This window comes from Danio rerio, chromosome 7, assembly GCF_049306965.1.
Source record: "Danio rerio strain Tuebingen ecotype United States chromosome 7, GRCz12tu, whole genome shotgun sequence".
Lineage (NCBI taxonomy): Eukaryota > Metazoa > Chordata > Actinopteri > Cypriniformes > Danionidae > Danio > Danio rerio.
This window is the reverse complement of record NC_133182.1, coordinates 34207779-34227522: the sequence shown is the minus strand read 5'-3', so window position 1 is coordinate 34227522 and position 19744 is coordinate 34207779. Positions and strand designations below refer to the sequence as shown.

Here is a 19744-nt window from a genome sequence, read left to right as displayed (position 1 = left end):
TATGCTTTATCAAGATATCAGTATATAAAGTCGTCATTTGGTGTGGCTGTACACATTTGCTAAACATATTCTGCACATATTTCTAAAGCACTTTGAAACTGAAACTTTTAAATGATCAGAGCACTGAGTGCAGTCAGCTTCAGTAACGTTACGTCAGAGAGCCGCAGCACGCAGAACAGCGGAAGACTTTAGATTTAAGTAAACCTCACTTTCTAAAATATTAATGCTCAGGAACTGACTGCATATTAGTCACAGATGAGGTATTATATTTTTTAAATTAAATGAATCTGTTTTAATTACCAGCAGAAAGTGTTGTGCTGACCGGATGCAGAGGAACTATTTTTTACGCGGAGTGATCTGAACGGCCTGGCAGCGGTGTGTGGCGCGAGCTATGCCTGACGATCTCAAGGGACAGACAGACAGAGAGAGCTGTGCTGAGCGCTGAACTTGAGACCGTGTCTCAGTCACGTCTCAAGTCCCTCTCACTTTTCTTCATATTATTCCCATGCTCTAATCAGTTTACTTTGACACAAAACCTTCGGATTACGCTGAAGATAAAAAGTATCCCTAATTTCCCTCCGAGTTGCGTGAGAGACTGCGCAATAGAGGAACGCTGAACTGAATTCAACATGTCAATTTTACCTTTCACTCCGCCGATCGTCAAGAGGTTGCTGGGCTGGAAGAAGGGAGAGCAGAACGGACAGGAGGAGAAATGGTGCGAAAAGGCCGTTAAGAGTCTAGTGAAGAAGCTGAAGAAGACGGGACAGCTGGACGAGCTAGAGAAAGCCATCACAACTCAGGATGTCAACACCAAGTGCATCACAATACCGCGGTGAGTGCCATTAAAAACATCCTCGACTTTACTTAGAGAAGCATCGGGTTGTGACGATTGATTTTAGCAGAACCCGTCCGGACAGTCTCAAACTGAAGCTAAACACCAGCACGGCGAAGTTGAAGAAAAAGCCCAGCAGAGGCTCTTTTATTGTGAAATCAACTCTTGTGTTTCTCATATCACGTTAATTCATAAACCGCGTCTCATTACTGTAACGTTATGTGCTGCAGCTCGTATCTCGCTCTCTGATCAAATTCCGACACTCCAGTTGATTTATTTCAACTTTATTCTCTCATGTGCTTTCACAAACACACATTTGCCTTGCCTGAGGTTGTCATTTACTGTCTGATGAGGTTATATAACAGCCCGACCTTAATCTGAGGAGCGCTGTAGCTGCTGTATCTGGGCTAAACGATGTGTTGCGATGTTTGTGTTTTAAGTTATATTTTGGTTGGTTGGTGCATATATAAGACATTTGGTACTTATTATTTTTCTTCATTAGAGTGTACATGTGGACGGGGTTGTTGTATGAATTGTATTGTTGTTATTATTATCCCTCTGAGTTTTGCAATGGCTGGTTAATCCTGTTATGTCACAGTGCGATGCTGGCCAACTGCCCACAGGTCTTGCCCGTATGGTCCACTCGAGGGTTGCCCACAAGCCTTTACACTCAGCAGACCTTTAGTTTCAAGAGGCATTTCAAGCTTCAGCCAATATAGAAAAACATTGGTTTACTTGTTTGAGTTGTATATATTACACATAGCCAGTTATTATAGAAGTTCATTTGGTTTTTCATATGCATTCTGAAAAAAAAAAAAAAAAAAAAAAAAATATATATATATATATATATATATATATATATATATATATATATATATATATATATATATATATATACACAGATTCAGTAGATAATCAGCTAGAAGTTCACTTGGATTTCATCACAAATTAATATATAGCCAATTAAACCAACAGATCTTAGGGGATTATTTGTTAACTTTAATGATACAACTATGTTGTTCCTCATCTTTTGTTTGGTGCCAAATCTCCTGAAAGTAGGGCTGTGATTTGGCCTAAAATCAAAATCTCGGTTAATTTATCATTTCAACTCGATTACAATTAATGAACGATTATTAATTAATTAATTTATTAATTTATTTATTTTTGCCCTCATAGTTCACTGACGGGTTTTGTACAGTAAATATGCTCACATATTACAGGTAAGAGATTTCTTACCTGTAATAAAGGGTGAATGAAGGCTGTAATGAAGGGTGCATTACTTAATTTTAAAATAACTGAAGGAAACACACATGATCTACTGTCTATGATTATTTATTGAACATCAACGTTGAACAACTGAAACTAAAACACACACTGCACAGGTGTGGGGTATGCTATCGCGCAATGCTGCGTGTGAGTTGGATGCACAGGTTTACATCAGCCTTAACTCGCGCGTGTGACTCCACACACAATAGGGAAAGTAATTGAAAAAATTGACCTGGAAAAATTTCGATTATAGATTCTGAATGTCGATTTCGATTACTTTTCGATTAATTGCTCAGCTCTGACGGTGACAAGAATAGTAAATGCTGTATAAAATAAACAATCATGTCATTGGGATTGTAACATCCATCTCATCTGTTGTCTTTATATTATATTATTTAAACACAATAATATTCAATTTTATAAATGTGAATACTTTTATTCTGCAAGAATGCTTTTGAATGAATCAAAAGCTAAATAGAAATGTTAAAAAGGATTTCTCTTACATATAATTGCTATTCTTTTGAACTGTACAAGTATCTAAGAATAATTTTTCTTAGACTACGGGTCATCTAAGTTAAAAGGGATTAAAAGTGACAAAAACAGCTAAGATAAAGGCCTTATGTGAAAGTTAAACCAGATGGATGTGTATGATGAGTGTAATTCATATGTACTGAGTGTAAAAAGTAAAGGAATTCATGCCATATTGGTAATTAAATCAGGTTACCAAACTCCCCAGACCAGTGTCTGTTTTTTAAAATTGAAGCATCCTCTTGACTGGAAATGTTCTTGTGATGGCAGTCACAGTATGTAACAGTTTTTTATCTTTATGATGGAATTTAATCTGGAATTAAATCTCAATTTCATTTAATAAATGTGGATTTTAATTGTACAGAAAATCAGTGTTATTTTCTAGAGTGTTAAAGTATTTTGAATACACTAAAATACTGTTTAGGGTAAGGCTTCTCAATCATCACAAGTATAATTACAGGTAGTTGTAGCAATATAAAATGGGACCAAGTTCTACAGTATGTTGAAATTATACAAGATTTGGCCTTTAATTAAAATCTCGATTAATTGCACTTTATGATTAATGGATACTTATTTTATTTATTTATTTATTTATTTATTTTTTGCCCTCATAGTTAACTGACAAGTTTTGTACAGTAAATATGCTCACATATTACAGGTGAAAGATTTTTGAATGAAGGGTGCATTACTTGATTCTGAAATAATTGAAGGAAACACACATGATCTACTGTCTATGATTATTTATTGAACATCAACACTGAACAACTGAAATTAAAACACACACTGCATAAAACCAACAGTCACTTTTTTCTTATATAAAAGTGAAAATAAATAACTTGCACTTTTGGAAACAAAATCTATTATTTTCTATGTTTTTTATTCTAAAAGTAGTATCTATTCTAAATAAAATTCTTGTACATGCTCTAAATGATATTTTAGACAGTGCAATTCCTGCATCTTCTGTAAACAAATGTTTTAATTTGAATATTAATTTTGATATAATGGAAAACATGCCGTTAACAAGGCATCTCTGGTGTAGCTTCCAATCATTGTCAATGTAGTGCAAAGTAACACAGTAGTAACAGGAGAGCAGGGTCACGTTACTTCACACATGCTAAAGTAAATCATTGAAAAAAATCAACCTGGAAAAAATAGATTATTGGTTCAGATTGTCGATTTCAATTATTTTTTGATTAATCGCCCAGCGCTGATAAGAATATTATATATGAACTACATTAAAAAGTCTTTGTCTTCACACATTTGAGTTACTTGTCTAAATATACTGTATTGGGTTGGTAATGTAATTTAACACTGTAAAAAAACATGTAATCATATATTCACAAGAGTTATATTTGTATGCATAAATAGAGTTATTTTGAGATTTCCTTTCCAGATATGAAGTTTGCATAATGGTGTGGTGTTACTGGGCTGAGCTGCGGCCCAAGCTCAGCCTGCAGTGCTGTTCTGTTGCTTGTTGTTTCCAAACAACAGATCGCTCAGTGAAAGCAGGGCTGCCAGCCAGAGATCAGGCTGAGTCAACCCAGAGGGAAAGGGAGTTTGAGCCTGTGGCTTTGTGGTGTGACCCACTGGTGCTTCTCTGGTAGAGCTCTGGTGGTGACAGAAACCATAAAAAGCAAAGACTGCACTGACTGAGATGTGTGTAGCAGTTCTTGTTCAGCTTAGATTCAATGGAATAAAAAACAAAACCTTTTTTTGGCTTTGACTTCAGACGGTTTTCCCTGTTGTTAAGGTAGTGTAACTGAAATCAGCACAAAGTCCAGTCCAAAGCTCTATTCTTGGCTAGATTTATAGACAGTAGCCCTTGCGTTTGGGATACAACAATTTGCCTCACCCTGCAGGAGGATCCAGATTCCTCTGACTCGCTTTAGGCCACACAATCCTGTCTTGCCCTCACACGCCACACACACCGTAAGCCTGTCCCGGCCTGCTGGAGATCCAGAGAAAGGGAGATAAAAAGTTAGAATTGAGTGGAATAGGACATTGGGTTCAAAAGAAGCAGCGGAAAAAGGAGATGGAAGACAGATTGAAATTGTCCAAGACAGGATAGGAAAAGCATAATTATATAGCCACACTTCCTTCGCCTGCCATACACCTGTCGAAGGCCTATCAGAGACTCCACATAGACTTCCTGAGAGGATGTCTGCTCCACAGAGCGTCTGCTATATCACAACCTTGCAGTCTTTATTTGCTTTAGGACTCTCTGCACAATGACTTCAAAAGCTTCTGAACTGTGAACGCAACCTGTGGTCCATCCATTGTGTGGGCACATTCAGTCAGTTTCTCAAACAAGTCATCTATAGATCAGCGTAGAAACTGTATGTGCCCTGAAGCGGCGATGCAGTTCATTGTTGGCATTTAAAACTGAAAGTGTCTGCACGTTGATGAGATGTCTGGTTTAAGTCTGACATCCTGAAACTCTATACAGTATACAGTGATTCAAAGGCGCTTTTGATAGAATGTGGAGATTGAATGTCATTGGCTTGTAATTGATGTGCTGATGGTTGTTTTGTTTCAGCCGGGGTAATGCCTTCAAAGCGCGGCGCGTCTGAGGGAAGTGAATCTGTCTGATGATTCAGAGTTATTGTGTGGCGGCTGATGGGAAGAGAGTGAAAGACAGCATGACAGAATTTCACAACCTTTTAAAGTGATGGCTGAAAATAAAAGCAAAGACACTTTTTGATGGACACTTCTGGCCTCAGACCTGTTGTAACCTTTAAACACTTGTATTTCATGCAGCTTTGCTGGACTCTTACCTCAGGGACTGTCCTTGAGCAATCTGTGGTTAGTTGTAATAGTGATGAATCATGCCATGGGTGTAAAACGACATGCTTTTAAGATTGATTAGTTTATTGTAGGGCTGCACAATATATCGTTTCAGCATTGATATTGCAATGTGCACATCTCCAATAGTCACGTCGCAGGATCTGCAATGTTGAGTTGAGATTGTATAGTTTAGGGTAACATATATTGGAATTATATAGCTCTGCTGTTACTGCAGAGTTTAACCTTAATGGTGTAAAAGTTTGTTGTTTGCACATGTTTTAAGCGATAAGGGCATTCATATGCAGTATTTAATAGAATTTTATTGAACTGTTTAAACGGTAAAGTCTTTGTAGTGTTTATTAAAGTTTGGCTTTTTATTTCTGTACCTGAATATGATTTGACTATACCCTGAAAACCATTAAGCACTGTCTTTATTTTCCTCTTATATTTGCATATTACATTAATTCATGCATGAATTATTTCCCTACAAAATCATGCAAACCGATTGAATATTAATACATTGTTTCCAAATAGGGCTATTTAAATCATCTGGTCAAATTGGATTTATCGCAATAGATATCGCAGAAACACAAAATATCGCAATGTCCGATTTATCGTGCAGCCCTAGTTTGTTGGTTTGACTGAATGACTTGTAATATAAAGCCACATTTTTTGTTTTTTTGTATTCTTAGAAGAACTAAATATGCTTAATTTAATGGTAACACCGTGATGTATGTGAAGTTTACCTAACAACATCATGATTTTGAGGCAGGGGAATAGGAATATGCAGGTATTGAATAGTTTTAACCTATAGCAGATGCTTAATGTTTCCCTAACATTTGATGTTGCTTCCTGTTTGGTTATTTTTTTCAGAGAATATTTTTAGTTGGCTTTTTACATTTTTTGAAGCCATAAAATGTTCACAGAATCTTGCTGGGTGGCTATTTTTAAAAATAACTAAAATTGATGCTTCCTCTTGGTTGTTTTTAGGTATTGGTTTCAACATTCCCAGAATTGTTGCAGACTTGCAGTGAGGTTACCTAAAAAACAATATCGAATGTTCCTGCCTAATCTCACGAGGAAACTTAACTACTTTACGTTTTCTCAGTTTAGTGTCTAATTTGTACAAATTCATACGGGTTCAGTCCTTAAAAAGGAGGCATGACACCCAACCCCACCCCTAAAACCAACCGACATTGGGGGATAAGCAAATCATGCTAAATTTTATGCATGAAATTCTATGAATTAGCCACTATATCAAAAAGTTCTGAATTGCTGTGCAATTGTGTTAAATGTTTCTACATGTTTTTTGGTGTTTTTTTATAACTGTAAACTCTGCATGCGTTTATGGATTGCACATTACATCTTTTTACTGGCTGACTGAGTAACAATTGTTTATCAGTGCCTTTTTTGAATAATTGTAAACATTGAACTGAAATCATAAACCTGTGGGTTTATTCTAACTTTCTTTTCTGTGTTCCAAACTTCTTTAGCACATGTTTTTTTTTTCTTGAAGAGACGTGCACTCACATACTTTAAAATTAATGGCCATTTCATTACTAACTGACTAACTAACAGTGTTTTATTGAAAAAAGGCAAATATGATATTTTTGATTTCAGATAGCTCTGACAGTTATGTGAAAAACATTATGTAACATTATGTGAAAGATCTTCTTTTTAAAAGTAAGAGAAACATATCTTGCTGAACTGTACTTTATATGTAAAATCTGTGTACCTATTTAATTGAGTGTTGCACATGGACACACGACTTATTTAATCCATTATATTTGTTGTTCTGACTGTTTTAATCATGAAATAAATAAAAAGAGCATATTATTGGTGTAGTGCACATTATCTAGGTCCACTCACCCCTTTTACTACACTGAGTCCAGGGAGTACTGCCGGATGATACTGAGGTTAGGGGAATGTTTTAGGAGACAAAAATTGTTACTTTGAAATGACATAGTTGGGGCAATGCTGCAGAAATACATTTGGACTATTTACTTGATTTTTCATTTGTATTTGATTTATATCCACATCTTAAAACATTGTGTATTTTTTTTCTGTTTACATGGTCAAGGAAGACATTGAAGGATCAGAATTGGGTCACGTTTAATAGACAGTATAAATGGGACCTAATAGGCCTCAAGAAAACCCTTAGGCACCATTAGATGGATATTAAGTTCACTTGGTCCTGATGTTTCTAGGAAGGCTTAAAATTGAGGGTTTCAGTTTCAGTCAAATATAGGGAGTAACAGCATGCAGTAGACTAGACTTACCTAAAAAAGAAAGATAAATGATAAATAAATAAATGATAAATAAATAAAATATCACCTTGTTTGAGGTGGGTCTCTGACACACAAAGCCCAAAGATCTCTGTTTGTATGTGTGTGATTTGTAGAAGCGGTGCTCAAGTAGCACTCATGCAGCTGAATCCATATAACACAATACCAAGGTCATGGTTTAAATTATGAGAGAATGCATGAACTGATGAAATGTATGCTTTAATTGCAAAAAGTGTTTGCAAAATTTAAACACATGTAATAAAAGATTTTTACCTTGAAAACAGCTAAAACACATCACATTTTCATTTTCAAATTTTCATTTTCATTTCAATATGGTCAGCAAAATATTAAGTTTTTTGTGAAAAAATAAAATTTACACTACCTGACAAAAGTCTTGGCGTCTATCCTAGTTTTAGGAACAACAAATAATAACTTGAATTTTTATGAATCTTTAGGTAAAAAAGTGGCTTGCATGAAAGGCAAAGGCCTCTAGTTTACGCTTATCTTCATTTATTCATTCATTCATTTTCTTGTCGGCTTAGTCCCTTTATTAATCCAGGGTCGCCACAGCAGAATGAACCTCCAACTTATCCAGCAAGTTTTTACGCAGCAGATGCCCTTCCAGCCGCAACCCATCTCTGGGAATTACGCTTATTTTACCAAAGTAAAATATGATCATGCCTTGTTTTTTAATTATTTAATTAGGACAGTAAGGTCTGACTTTGCTAAGACCGAAATAATGTACAGTATAGAATATAAAGTCATGGTGCAGTGAAAAAGGAATTAAAAGTGTGTATGACTTCCATGAGCTTGGATGACTGCATCCATACATTTCTGCTATGACTCAAATAACTTTTTAATAAAGCCAACTGGAATAGAAAAGAAAGCGTTCTTGCAGGACTCCCAGAGTTCATAAAGATTCTTTGGATTCATCTTCAATTCTTCCTCCTCCATCATTTTATCCCAGGCGTGCTCAATAAGGTTCAAGTCTGGTGACTGGACAGGCCAATCCTGGAGCACTTTGACCTTCTTTGCCTTCAGGAACTTTGATGTTCTGGCTGAAGTATTAAAAGGAGAGCTATCCTGCTGAAGAATTTGCCCTCTCCTGTGGTTTGTAATGTAATGGGCAGGACAGATGTCTTGATACCTCAGGATGTTGATGTTGCCATCCACTCTGCAAATCTCTCACACAACCCCATACTGAAATTTAACCCCAAACAATGATTTTTTTCTTTACCAAACTTAAATGATTTTGTGGGAATCTTGGGTCCATGCGGGTTCCAACAGGTCTTCTGCAGTATTTATGATGATTGATGCAGTTCAACAAATTATTCATCTGAGAAATCTACCTTGTGACACTTTTCTAAATGGTCAAGTTATTATTGCTCTTACAAATAGGATCAGTGACAAGACTTTTGTCAGGTAATGTAATTAGTGTGTTATAGTATGTAGTTGGTCAGCTATTTCAATTAAAAAATCTATACTATTTGACTTTTTACAAAAGCTGTGCTCTTGAATTTTATATTTCTTGAAGTATCCTGAAAAAATATAAATTACTTGATAAAAATGCTGCTAGAGAACCAAATGATTTTTTAAGGATCATGGGACACCCAAGACAAGAGTTATGATAGCTTTGCAATGGAAATAAGTTCCATTCATATAAACAAAACATGCTTACAACTTACAAACCTTTGAAAAAATCTACAAGCAAATACACCACACTACCAGTGAGTTAGTTGGTTGCTAGATAGCTAATCAACAGTCGCTATACCGTGAGAAACGTATGGCTGTCTGTATGCACAATATGTTTCGATGTGTCTTGTTTGACTGATTGCGTGTCTGGAGGTGTTTGTGGATTCCCTGAGGGTGTTATGAGGCCTGTAGCACCCAAGTGATGGAGAACGCCAAGTGTGCCAAGTCTGACTGTGGTTGTGGTGGAGATTAACATCTCAGTGTGTCGTCTGTTAGTTTATGTACAGTAGGTTTTTATGTGTCTCTTTGTTATTGAAGTGTTTGCACTCATTGTACTGAATGTATACACACATTGTTGTCATGCCTATTGCCTAACATGCCTGTGCATTGAGAGCAGGTATTTGAGCATTAGTCGTGTGTGTGTGTGTGTGTGTGTGTGTGTGTGTGTGTGTTAGTCAGCCCTCAGGAATGCTCTGTCTGCCCAGGGGAGGGCGTGGGCTGCTTCTGGGTTTGTGGCTCTTGCCGGGGTTGAAGGTTTAGAAAAGCTCTGTGCCGCCTCCATATCTACTGGAATAATAGACACTCTGTACAGCAGACAACAAGACTGCTTTGTGCTGCTCTGTCATCACTAACTTTACCGCTGACCCTCAGACCGCTTCTGACCACCGTGAGAAAATAACTGTCCTTCACTTGTGAACTCTCTTTCTCTCTGTGTGTTTTTTTTAGAGCTGATTTTGGTGTAGACTTTGCACAGGATGTTTTGAAGTTTGTCTAAGAGTTTTGAGAGACTTGCTTTAAAGTCTGCCATGAATGTTTACTGACACTGATCCAAGTTAATCACCATAGTCTTTCATTTTAAGGCAATTATTCATTCGTTTTCCTTAAGCTTAGTTCCTTTATTCATCAGGGGTCACTACAGCGGAATGAACCGCCAACTTATCCAGCACATGTTTTACGCAGTGGATGTCCTTCCAGCTGCAACTAAGCACTAGGAAACACCCATACACACTCGTATTATTATATTATATTATATTATATTATATTATATTATATTATATTATATTATATTATATTATATTATATTATATTATATACAACACTATATTATATACTGTACATTGCTGGTTCTGACTGGCAGATATGTTTTTTTCCAGTATCACCAGCTTGCATCACTCCACCTGCAGCATTTCTTATGGCAAGTGTCAAAACAAAACAAAAAAAAAAAACACAAAGAAAATGACAGACACTACTGTATTTGAGTTATGGGATGTGGTTTTAGATGAAAGCGTTTTTTAAACCTAGATATGTGGTTAAAGAATAAAGACTGTGCTGATTTTAGAGAGTTGTGAGCTATAGGGCATTAACAGAGTTCAGGGCTAGCGTACCCCACAGAGAACAGACTTACCTTGGCTAGGTCTTTCTGCAATTTGCTGCTGGCTCTGTGGTCTCTATGGTGTTGGGTATATATAATGGCCAATCTTTTGTCTTGGTCTATTATTTGTTAGAGTAAATCATTTTTGGCTGAAGGCAAAGCTAAATTTTAACTAGACAGATTTGTTGCAGAAAATAAAAAACATTTTAATACAAGTTGTATGTACAACAATGAAATGGATAATCATTTAAAATTGAATTCTACCATTAAAATATTACCTAAATTTATTTGAAAGAAAAAAAATGATTTTGGGTTGTTTTACAACATTAAACTTACTGTCCCGCCCATAGACAACGTGTTAGAAACACCTCGCATGAATGGTAGTTATTTGTAATTTGATGCAAAGATGATATAATACATACGCAAATAGATATAAATGCCTTAAATAATCTAAATATTACAAATTCTCAATGATTTAAGATTCCGATGACTCTTAAATGGGTCATAAATGGTTAATTCCTTGTGAAAAGGGTCCATTATTGTATAATTCTTTTAATCTTTTTGTTTATGTAAAACACGTTGAATGATCATTTTTCTATGAAATGTGTTGTACTGTATAAATAAACCTGCACTCCCTTCCTACAAGTTTGAAATTTACTTGCTGTCATAAATTGTTTTTGATTTGTACCATGCTGGGTTAGGTGGTCCTTAACATGCTCAAAGTTTGGAATTTTTTAAGCAATCAGTGTTTCATACAGTGCTGCTATGTTTGGAATGTGAAAATCACACACTTATGTTACAACATTTAAATGGTAGAGTTCTCCTTCATTTACCATGCAGTATCCCTCTCTCTCTCTGTGAATGGGACACTTGCATCTATGCTGCTTTATCATATTACCTGCCTCTTCCTGTACCATAATAATGCCATTGGTGCTTCTGCTGTTTTTTATGTTTAAATGAACCTGATGCTCAGCACTCAATAATGCCAGCTGTGTCACTGACCACGTAACATTAAGAACAAGCTTAACCTGGTTTGGTCTCTGCATTTTATGTCATTGTTGAATCCTGCTGTATTTTCATGCCAAATTAAATGAGACACAAAGTTATTAACTTTTATTTATTTAATTTATTTTGTTTTTGCTATTTCAGAGTAAATGTGAATGAATATTACTTTAAATACTCTTCTCTACTGATAAAATGCACGAAAACTTACTACGCTAACTAGTTAAACTTACACTCAGGGTGCTTTCACACCTACACTTTTGTTTCGGAACGTATCTCGTTTGCCCAGTTAGCACGGTTCGATTGGCATATGTGAACAGGGCAATCGCGCTCTGTTCCGCGCCAAAGTAATCGCTCCGAGATCGCTTAAATGAGGTGGTCTCGGCTCGATTGAAACGAACCCTGGAGCGGTTCGATTGCAGTGAGAAAGTGATCCGATCCGAGCGCGGTAATATCACAGTGTTTTATGGATATGTAATAGGCTTACGGCTATATGAAGAGAGAATTATGAGTATGGCGGGAAGTTTCGCGAGGTCCGGATGCCCGCAAACGAGTGATGATCTCCCGGTAATCTCGCGTCTCTCTCCCAGTCCTCAAATAGGCATCGTTGCGCACCCTTCTAACCCCTCCCCACCGCATCTCTCCTCAGACACGTCACGCGCGCGCACCCTGTCAATCACCACCAAACCACCACCTCTCCTGACAGCTGAGCGGGACGCTGCAAAATAAACCCTGACACTCTGACCAATAAGGAAAGTTTACTCGCACGTGACTTGTTTTAGCTCTTTTGGTCCGATTAGAAACTTTGCAGTGTGAAAGCGAACCGCTCCAAGAGCAAAGAGCAACAATGTAACAATTTTAATTTCTGTTTCGGAACAACTGAATCGATTCACAGGTGTGAAAGCACCCTCAGACCCAATCCCAATTCTACCTTTTAGCCCTTCCCCCCTTGTCCCAATTCTCTTTAGCTTGAAGGCGTATAGGGCTAAGGGCAAGGGGTAGATACCCCTTTGAAAAAAATTTTTTTAGGACCATGCACACTCAAACCAAGGGGTAAGAAAATTTCCCAGAATACACCAGCCACAGCTGCACCCGGAAGTAAGGAAATCCACAAATTCATATTTTTTGCCATTCTTATGAATTTTTACAACAAACAATGTTTTAATATATTCTTAACAGCGTTCATGGTTTACTCTCATGCTGTAAAAAAAAAAAAAACACGCTAAATTTCGGGATCTATAATCCCTAATATTAACTCCTGTACAGCAGTCTCACAACATTCTGACACTCGATGACACTGGAATGGGCTGGGAATGGGCTTTTTACAGTGTCTGCCATAATGTTAATTTTGTTTTCGTGTGTTTACATAATTGAATTTGGCCATGGTGTAAATGCACAGTACAGTTAAGATCTTATTGCCACATTAGATTGGAATGATAACATAATATACGCCTTCAGCGATTTCCTGAAGATAAATACCAATAAATAACACAACTGAAATAACGACAGCAGTCGCGATCGTCTGATCTCACATGAAGCAAGAGATCCCGATGACATGATGCTGTGTGCAGGTGCTGTAGTTATGTCCCAATTCTTAGGGGTAAATTTTAAAGACCTTCCCCTTTACCCTCGTTTTTAAGGGCAAAGGGGTAGGGGTACAAAATAGAATTGGGATTGGGCCTTAGTATAATTATTATTAGTAGTATTATATGTTGTAAAATTATTAGTATTATTATTATTATATAATATAATTAATTATAATATAATAATATATGTTGTAAAATAATATATATATCAAGCCGTAGAGATATTTTTAAAACATACATTATAGCCAAAAAACAATTGTTTCTTTGCTTTATTAATGTGTTCCTTTTTTAATTTAACTCATTTCTAGCGTACGAGCGGGTGCAGCCATTTTAATCTTTTATGCTTGAGACTTCCGGTTTCATTCACTTCCATTCATTTTTAGACGTTAAAAACAGCTGGTTTTGCTGCTTGATGTTGCAAACTGGTATTTTTTATTATATTATTCTACTGTGTCTGTATAGTCATGGAAACACTTGTTTGTAGAGCAAGTAGTTTTCTGCCGTTTATTATTTCTAGTCATTTCTCTCATAGGTGACTGAATTGGAAGTTCAAAAACAATCGCAAAAACGAGCAAATTTCCGTATTAAATAATAAAGTCAAAAGAAAAACCTATTACTATTGTTATTTTATATGTATAGTAATGCTTGTTATTAATGATAACGGATGTAAATGTAAATAAATGGTTCTTGTGTTATTTTGTACAAATTCATTTGATCTCATAATCTTTAATCGAATATCATAACCCTTCCAACCTCCCTCCTCAAAATGGCTTTTCTTCAATTCTGGTGAAATGGATTGCCTTTTAGAGTATAAACTGGTGTTCAAAACTTTCGCTGCTTTGTTAGAAATGCCCGTCTTGCAACAATCCAATCAGTTCCCAACGGATGAGATTATGCAGCGCCCTACTTTTTTGACAATTTAAGAAACCGTTTCAACTGGATGTACGTCACGATAGAGGAAAAAAGGACAATATTAAGTTTTGTTAATAGTGACTTAAAAAGGTTTTTGTCCCTTGTTGTGATGTTACTGAAATGAGGAAATGAATTAAAAATGGCGTTGCTGATGATGAAACGGGTCAGCCTCATTTTGTAAAGCTCCTACCAATGTCAGAACAATTACACAAGAAAAATTTGTTTCTTTGCTCAGTTTTCGTCTGTGCAATATTTAATCTGAAGCATTGTCAGTGAGAGAAAAAGTTCCCCCTCACACAAAATGAACTCAATCAATCTCTGTTTTATTATTTATTAAGGAAGCCAAAAATATGGCTTAAAATATTTTTGAGCAGCCCTAATACAGCTGGTTCGCCTAGGTAAAGTCTATGTGTGTGAAGCCGTGGAGCTGTTGATTATTAGTGGTCAGAGCCAGGTTATGACAGCACTCTGAGTGAAAGCATGCAAAAGATTTTTTTCAAAACACTTTTAAAGAATAGTGTCAAAGAATAATGGTAAATCACAGTCATGTGGTCAGGTACTGAGATCATGCCAAAGATAGAGATACAAGAACTTACTTGCTTTGTATCAAATGACCTTTACACAGATTTGATTTCAAAGATGAAAGAAGGAAATGCCACTGTATCTGTTGAATAATAATGTCAAGATAAAAGCAGTGACTGATTTTCTTTTCATTTCATGATGTATGTCTCTAAAGAAATACATGCTGGGGACTTTGTTCTGTCCATGGTTGTTGTTTAAATGCATATTTGTTATTTTTCTTAAAATAATATTCAAAAAAAGAAAAAAAACTCTTGCACACTACTAAATTGTCTGAGCATAAACAAGTTTGTATAATTAGCACTTCTTGTGTGTATTACCTCTTGTTGAATCGGTGAATGAATTGTATTTATCGACTCCTCAATTGTAAGTCGCTTTGGACAAAAGCATCAACTAAATGAGTAAATATAAATGTAACTTTGGCACATCTGAGCTAAAAGGTATAATGAGCCTGGTATGTGAGGCATGATTATAAGCTGTCTTGACCAGGAATCGCAGCTGGTGAAATGTGTGTCCTGACCAACAGAGTCTCCATAGCAGGCTAAGTAAGTGGAAGGCTTTCGTTTGTCTGTTATTTAACTAAATGAAAACAGAAATATCTGATCATCTATATCTCTGTTTACATTAGACTTTCATTACCAGGGCAACAACTGACGCATTTGTATTTCTGTACATTCCAAAGAGCTCTGTTATCAGCACCCACCATGGAAAGTGAGTGTGTTCAACTGGCCCGGATGGGTACGGAATGGAAATCAAAGAGAGACATTTTTTAATCTTTATTAATCTTGCCATAAAATAGCCACAAGCTGCTGATCTGGCTATAGATTTATAAAAAGAAAAACAGCCGTTAAACCAAAACCAACATGATAGTGGAAAAGTAGTAGAGCAGCTGATAAGTTGTTAAATTGTAGGCTATATTTAATGTCATATACATAGATGTATTTTGTAAATTTAAAATACAACAACATAAAAAACATATTAACCTTCATGCAAATAGGTTGTCATAAAATTTAGTTATCTGTGCAATAATTTGATTTTGCTAGTTAGCTAAGGATAATGGTATTGTAGTAGTATCTTCGATATATTATGTTTTTGTTATTTTGAAATGCCACTGGTCACAACGAGTTAGTGAAGTTAATCCAAAAAAAAAGAAAAAAACTTTGGCTTGCTTTGCTCATACTTATGGCCGATTAAGTATCGACATGACCTGAACCCTGATGTGCACCTCTCAAAACAATTAACTGCACACCGCGGTATGCGAAGCGCAAGACCTGTGATTTGTCAGCTTGGTATTGGTGATGAGTGTGAGCTGAGTCGAAAGCTGTTTGAGAGGCATAAGTGTTTATCAAGTTTTGAATCCTGTGGAGTGTTGGTTTGCAGCTGGAAGGGAATATCCTGTATAAGCAACATGCTGGATAAGTTGGTGGTTCATTCTGCTTCGGCAACCCCTGATTAATAAAGAGACTAAACCGAAAATAAAGAAAGAAGAGTCCTGTTGAGCTTCAGATGGTGACTTTTGTTTTGCGTTTACCTTATGATTAAAGTTGTTACATGTCTGGTGGTTGGTTCCCGCCTCTTTCTTTCTTGAAAGAGTGAGTTTGAGCTATTTGTACACTAATTTAGATTGCACACCTTTCTGGTGTAAACAAAACACACATGAAAAATTCAATAAGGAACACTGCCTGCTGGCGTTTCAGAAGTGTTACTGCAGAGCAACACAAACAGATAGTGGTATAAATTTTTACTTGTAAGCACGTCTACATGCAAGGCATTCATTGGGGTTTACGGCAATCACTCGATGCAGAATTATAATTCAGCCTTTAGTAATTTCCGCTCATGACTTTTTAAATTGGTGCATGACATTGTTATTCTTGTTTTGTTTTACCATCGGTGTGATTAGCTGAGTTTAACACTATTTTATCATGTTTTAGTATTGTGCGCTTTTGGACTACTGCAGTATTTTGCAGTTGCTAAAAAAGTGACTAATAGGGTGTTATTTTGGCCTCTGCTGCATTTGTATGATGGCTGTAGTGTTTCTCGTGTAGTCCTGCTTCCCTGCTGAGAGCGGGCCCCCGTAACCACATCCAACCACCTGCACATGAGACCCCTGCAGGGCTCTGTTTACTTAAGCAAGGCCTTAATGACTTTAGCAGAGGGGGGAAAACCAAAACCTTTCAAATAGTAATACAATAATACATGCTATTTTCCTCTCAGTCACATTATGAAATAAAGGCTAAGCAGGTATATGTGCCTGGAATTGGAAAAAGATATTAGGTTTTAAGAGTTTCCATATGAGTTTGGTTTTCACTGACTGCATATTTTATATATTTTTTATAACTTGTAGCTGGTTTTCCAATAGAGATATTATAAGCAGTCAATCCACAGTTAAGTAGCTGTATGTTGTTTATACATAAAGTATGAGTTAGTTCAGCTTTTATCTTTAGTTATGACTGTATGATCAGGTATTTGTTAGTCTTCAATGTTCAGTGTGTAGTATTCTGTATTCCAAGGCCCCGTTTACACTAGTGCGTTTTAGTTTGAAAACGCATAAGTTTTGCTACGGTTACGCCATCCGTCCACACTACGCCGGAGTTCTCGAGCGCCGAAAACGGAGCTTTTTGAAAACGCTGGAGAGGCCGTTTTCATTTTAAAACGCTGCTGCTCCGTCTCAGTGTGGATGGGGAAAGACGGAGACATCTGAAAACGGAGGCGGGGCTGCAAACGTTCGCCTCTCTAATTGGGGCTTTACCTGAATATTAAGTAGCCCACACACAGTTCAGTCTCGCATCCTCTTCTTGTAAGTTAAGACTTCGCAAGTTTTGATCAAGGCTGAAGTCTCCCCCTTCTCAGTTTGATATGGAAAACATACCGAGGACACGGGTAAATCTTCACAGGGAACAGTGTACATTATAACTTCATTCACATCACCTTCGCTACGTTGTTTCACTTTCTCAACAATAAAACGTAAACATGATTTAAGGAACTGCCTATTTTCTTTTTAATATTAGCAACTTAACAGACAGCAGAAATGTTGAGACGTCGTGCTGCATATATAAGCGTCATCTTCACTGTGTGCATATTTATAACTAAACGGAGCCGATAACACCTGCCTCCTTTCAATTTCAGTGAAAATACGAAACGCACCCTCTCTTTTGCTGAATATCAGTTTTAATAATCGATAATTATAAAAGTATAACATACAATAAGTTTATACATTATAGGAAATAAAGGCAAGCGATCAGTCAATGTACCTGGATTAATCATTAACTTATCTTTGCGCTTAACCAAAACATGTTACCTGTGAACAAGTAACTTAATAGATTCCAATGACCAACGTCAGGGAATTGGCCTATGTCGTTAGATAAAGACAACAACATGAATGAAATATCACGTTTAGCAAATATAGTGAGATTAGATCCAGCGGGAGATGCGTGATAAGCAGTCCGACAAGCAGAGCTCTCATCTGGGTTAAAAAGCTGGAGCGCTTGCCCGAGAGTGTGTGTGTGGTCACGTGATGTGCGTTTTCAGCGTTTTGGTGTGGACGGAGAGCTGTTCAGAAACGCTGGGTAAAACGCGAGTGTGGACGCGGATCGTTTTCATTCTACAACGCCGTTTTAAAACTAAAACGCACTAGTGTAAACGGGGCCCAAGTCTGATGTACTGCTGTGTATCGTCTGGGTTTAGACCGGGGGGAAGGGGGAATTGCAGTGGTCTTATAGTGTTTTTAAAGGGGGTGGTGGGGGTTGGGTTTGGGGTATGTTCCACAGAGTGAAATGGTCCCACAGACCACAGTCTGGACTGACGTCGAAGTTGCTTTTGTCCCGCTTTCTCCCTCTGCATCAAATTTGCATGTATCAGAGTTCAGGGAGTTCATGTTTTGTCAAACTCACTGATTTCAAACAGAGATGTGTAGATCCAGCTTGAAAAACAAAAACGCTGCACTCCAAAACCAGCATGAAAAAGTGGAGCAAAAGTTGATGATTACTTTGGAAAGATGTTTGTCTTCTTGTCTACCTAGCAAATGCACAATAATCTGGTAGTGTATGTGTGCAAATGACTAACACATCAAATAGTTTGCCTTTGCATGTTTTGGTTGTTTTGTCTAATTTTAGTTTTGTTTCAAATTTATTTCATTTAATCAAAACTTTGTCAAATTTCATATTAAGTCGCAAGGAAACATCTGAACAAATATGCCTAATTTCTGTTCATTGCTTCAGAATCAAGTCTTGTATCATGTCATAAATTGCTTACTGCAGCCCACAGCATCTGTGTTTTTACCCTCTAGATTAAATCTGCCCAGTGTGATTGAACTTGTGTCAGACCCTCCATCCCTCCAGCTCACCCCCTATGCTCTCTTTCTATTCCTCACCCCTCTCTCTACTCAAGTGACAGCCGGCATGCGGGTGGGGGGGAGAACAGGCTAGACCCGCCCTCCAGTCTGTGTGTGTGTGTGTGTGTGTGTGTGTGTGTCTGTCTGCTTATATGTTGGTTGGATGTGCCTCACTGCTGACCTAATTTGCCCTCAGCAGTTCAATCAATACTCATTCAGAGCTTCCTTTTCACACGAGGTCTGCCCACGCAGTAGCAAACACAGGCCGTTTCTGCACTGAGTGCTGGAATGTAATGAAAAAGTGAACAACCGATGGAGGATACAATATGTTCAGACGACTGCAGCTAATGAATACTAAACCTCAAGGACTGACCTCATCTCAAAATTGACCAGTTCTTAAATGATACTAATCGTAATTACTTGTCTATTTAAAAAATAAAAAATTCAATTAGATGTTTTTTTAAGAAGTGATTTTTTTTTTTTTTTGCAAGCAGGATCCATTTGATCAAAAGTGAACATGAAGACATTGACTTTCAAATGTCTTTCAAATAAATGCTTCTCTTTTAAAACTTTATG

The 19744-nt window shown here is 36.9% G+C and overlaps 1 protein-coding gene across 2 annotated transcripts in view; it reads left to right on the top strand.

The window, feature by feature from the left end:
• Positions 1 to 417: 417 nt before the first annotated feature.
• Positions 418 to 19744, top strand: part of smad3a (SMAD family member 3a) — a 43480-nt gene continuing 24153 nt past the window's right edge. Inside the window, exon 1 of one of the 2 annotated variants that reach the window (XR_012382510.1) lies at positions 418 to 832. Coding sequence is in view for 1 of the 2 variants with exons in the window: in NM_131571.2 (NP_571646.1) it covers positions 630 to 832 (203 nt within the window). In the remaining variant the exon portion in view is untranslated. The remainder of the gene's footprint in view (positions 833 to 19744) is intronic. The other variant, NM_131571.2, reaches the window with a different exon arrangement.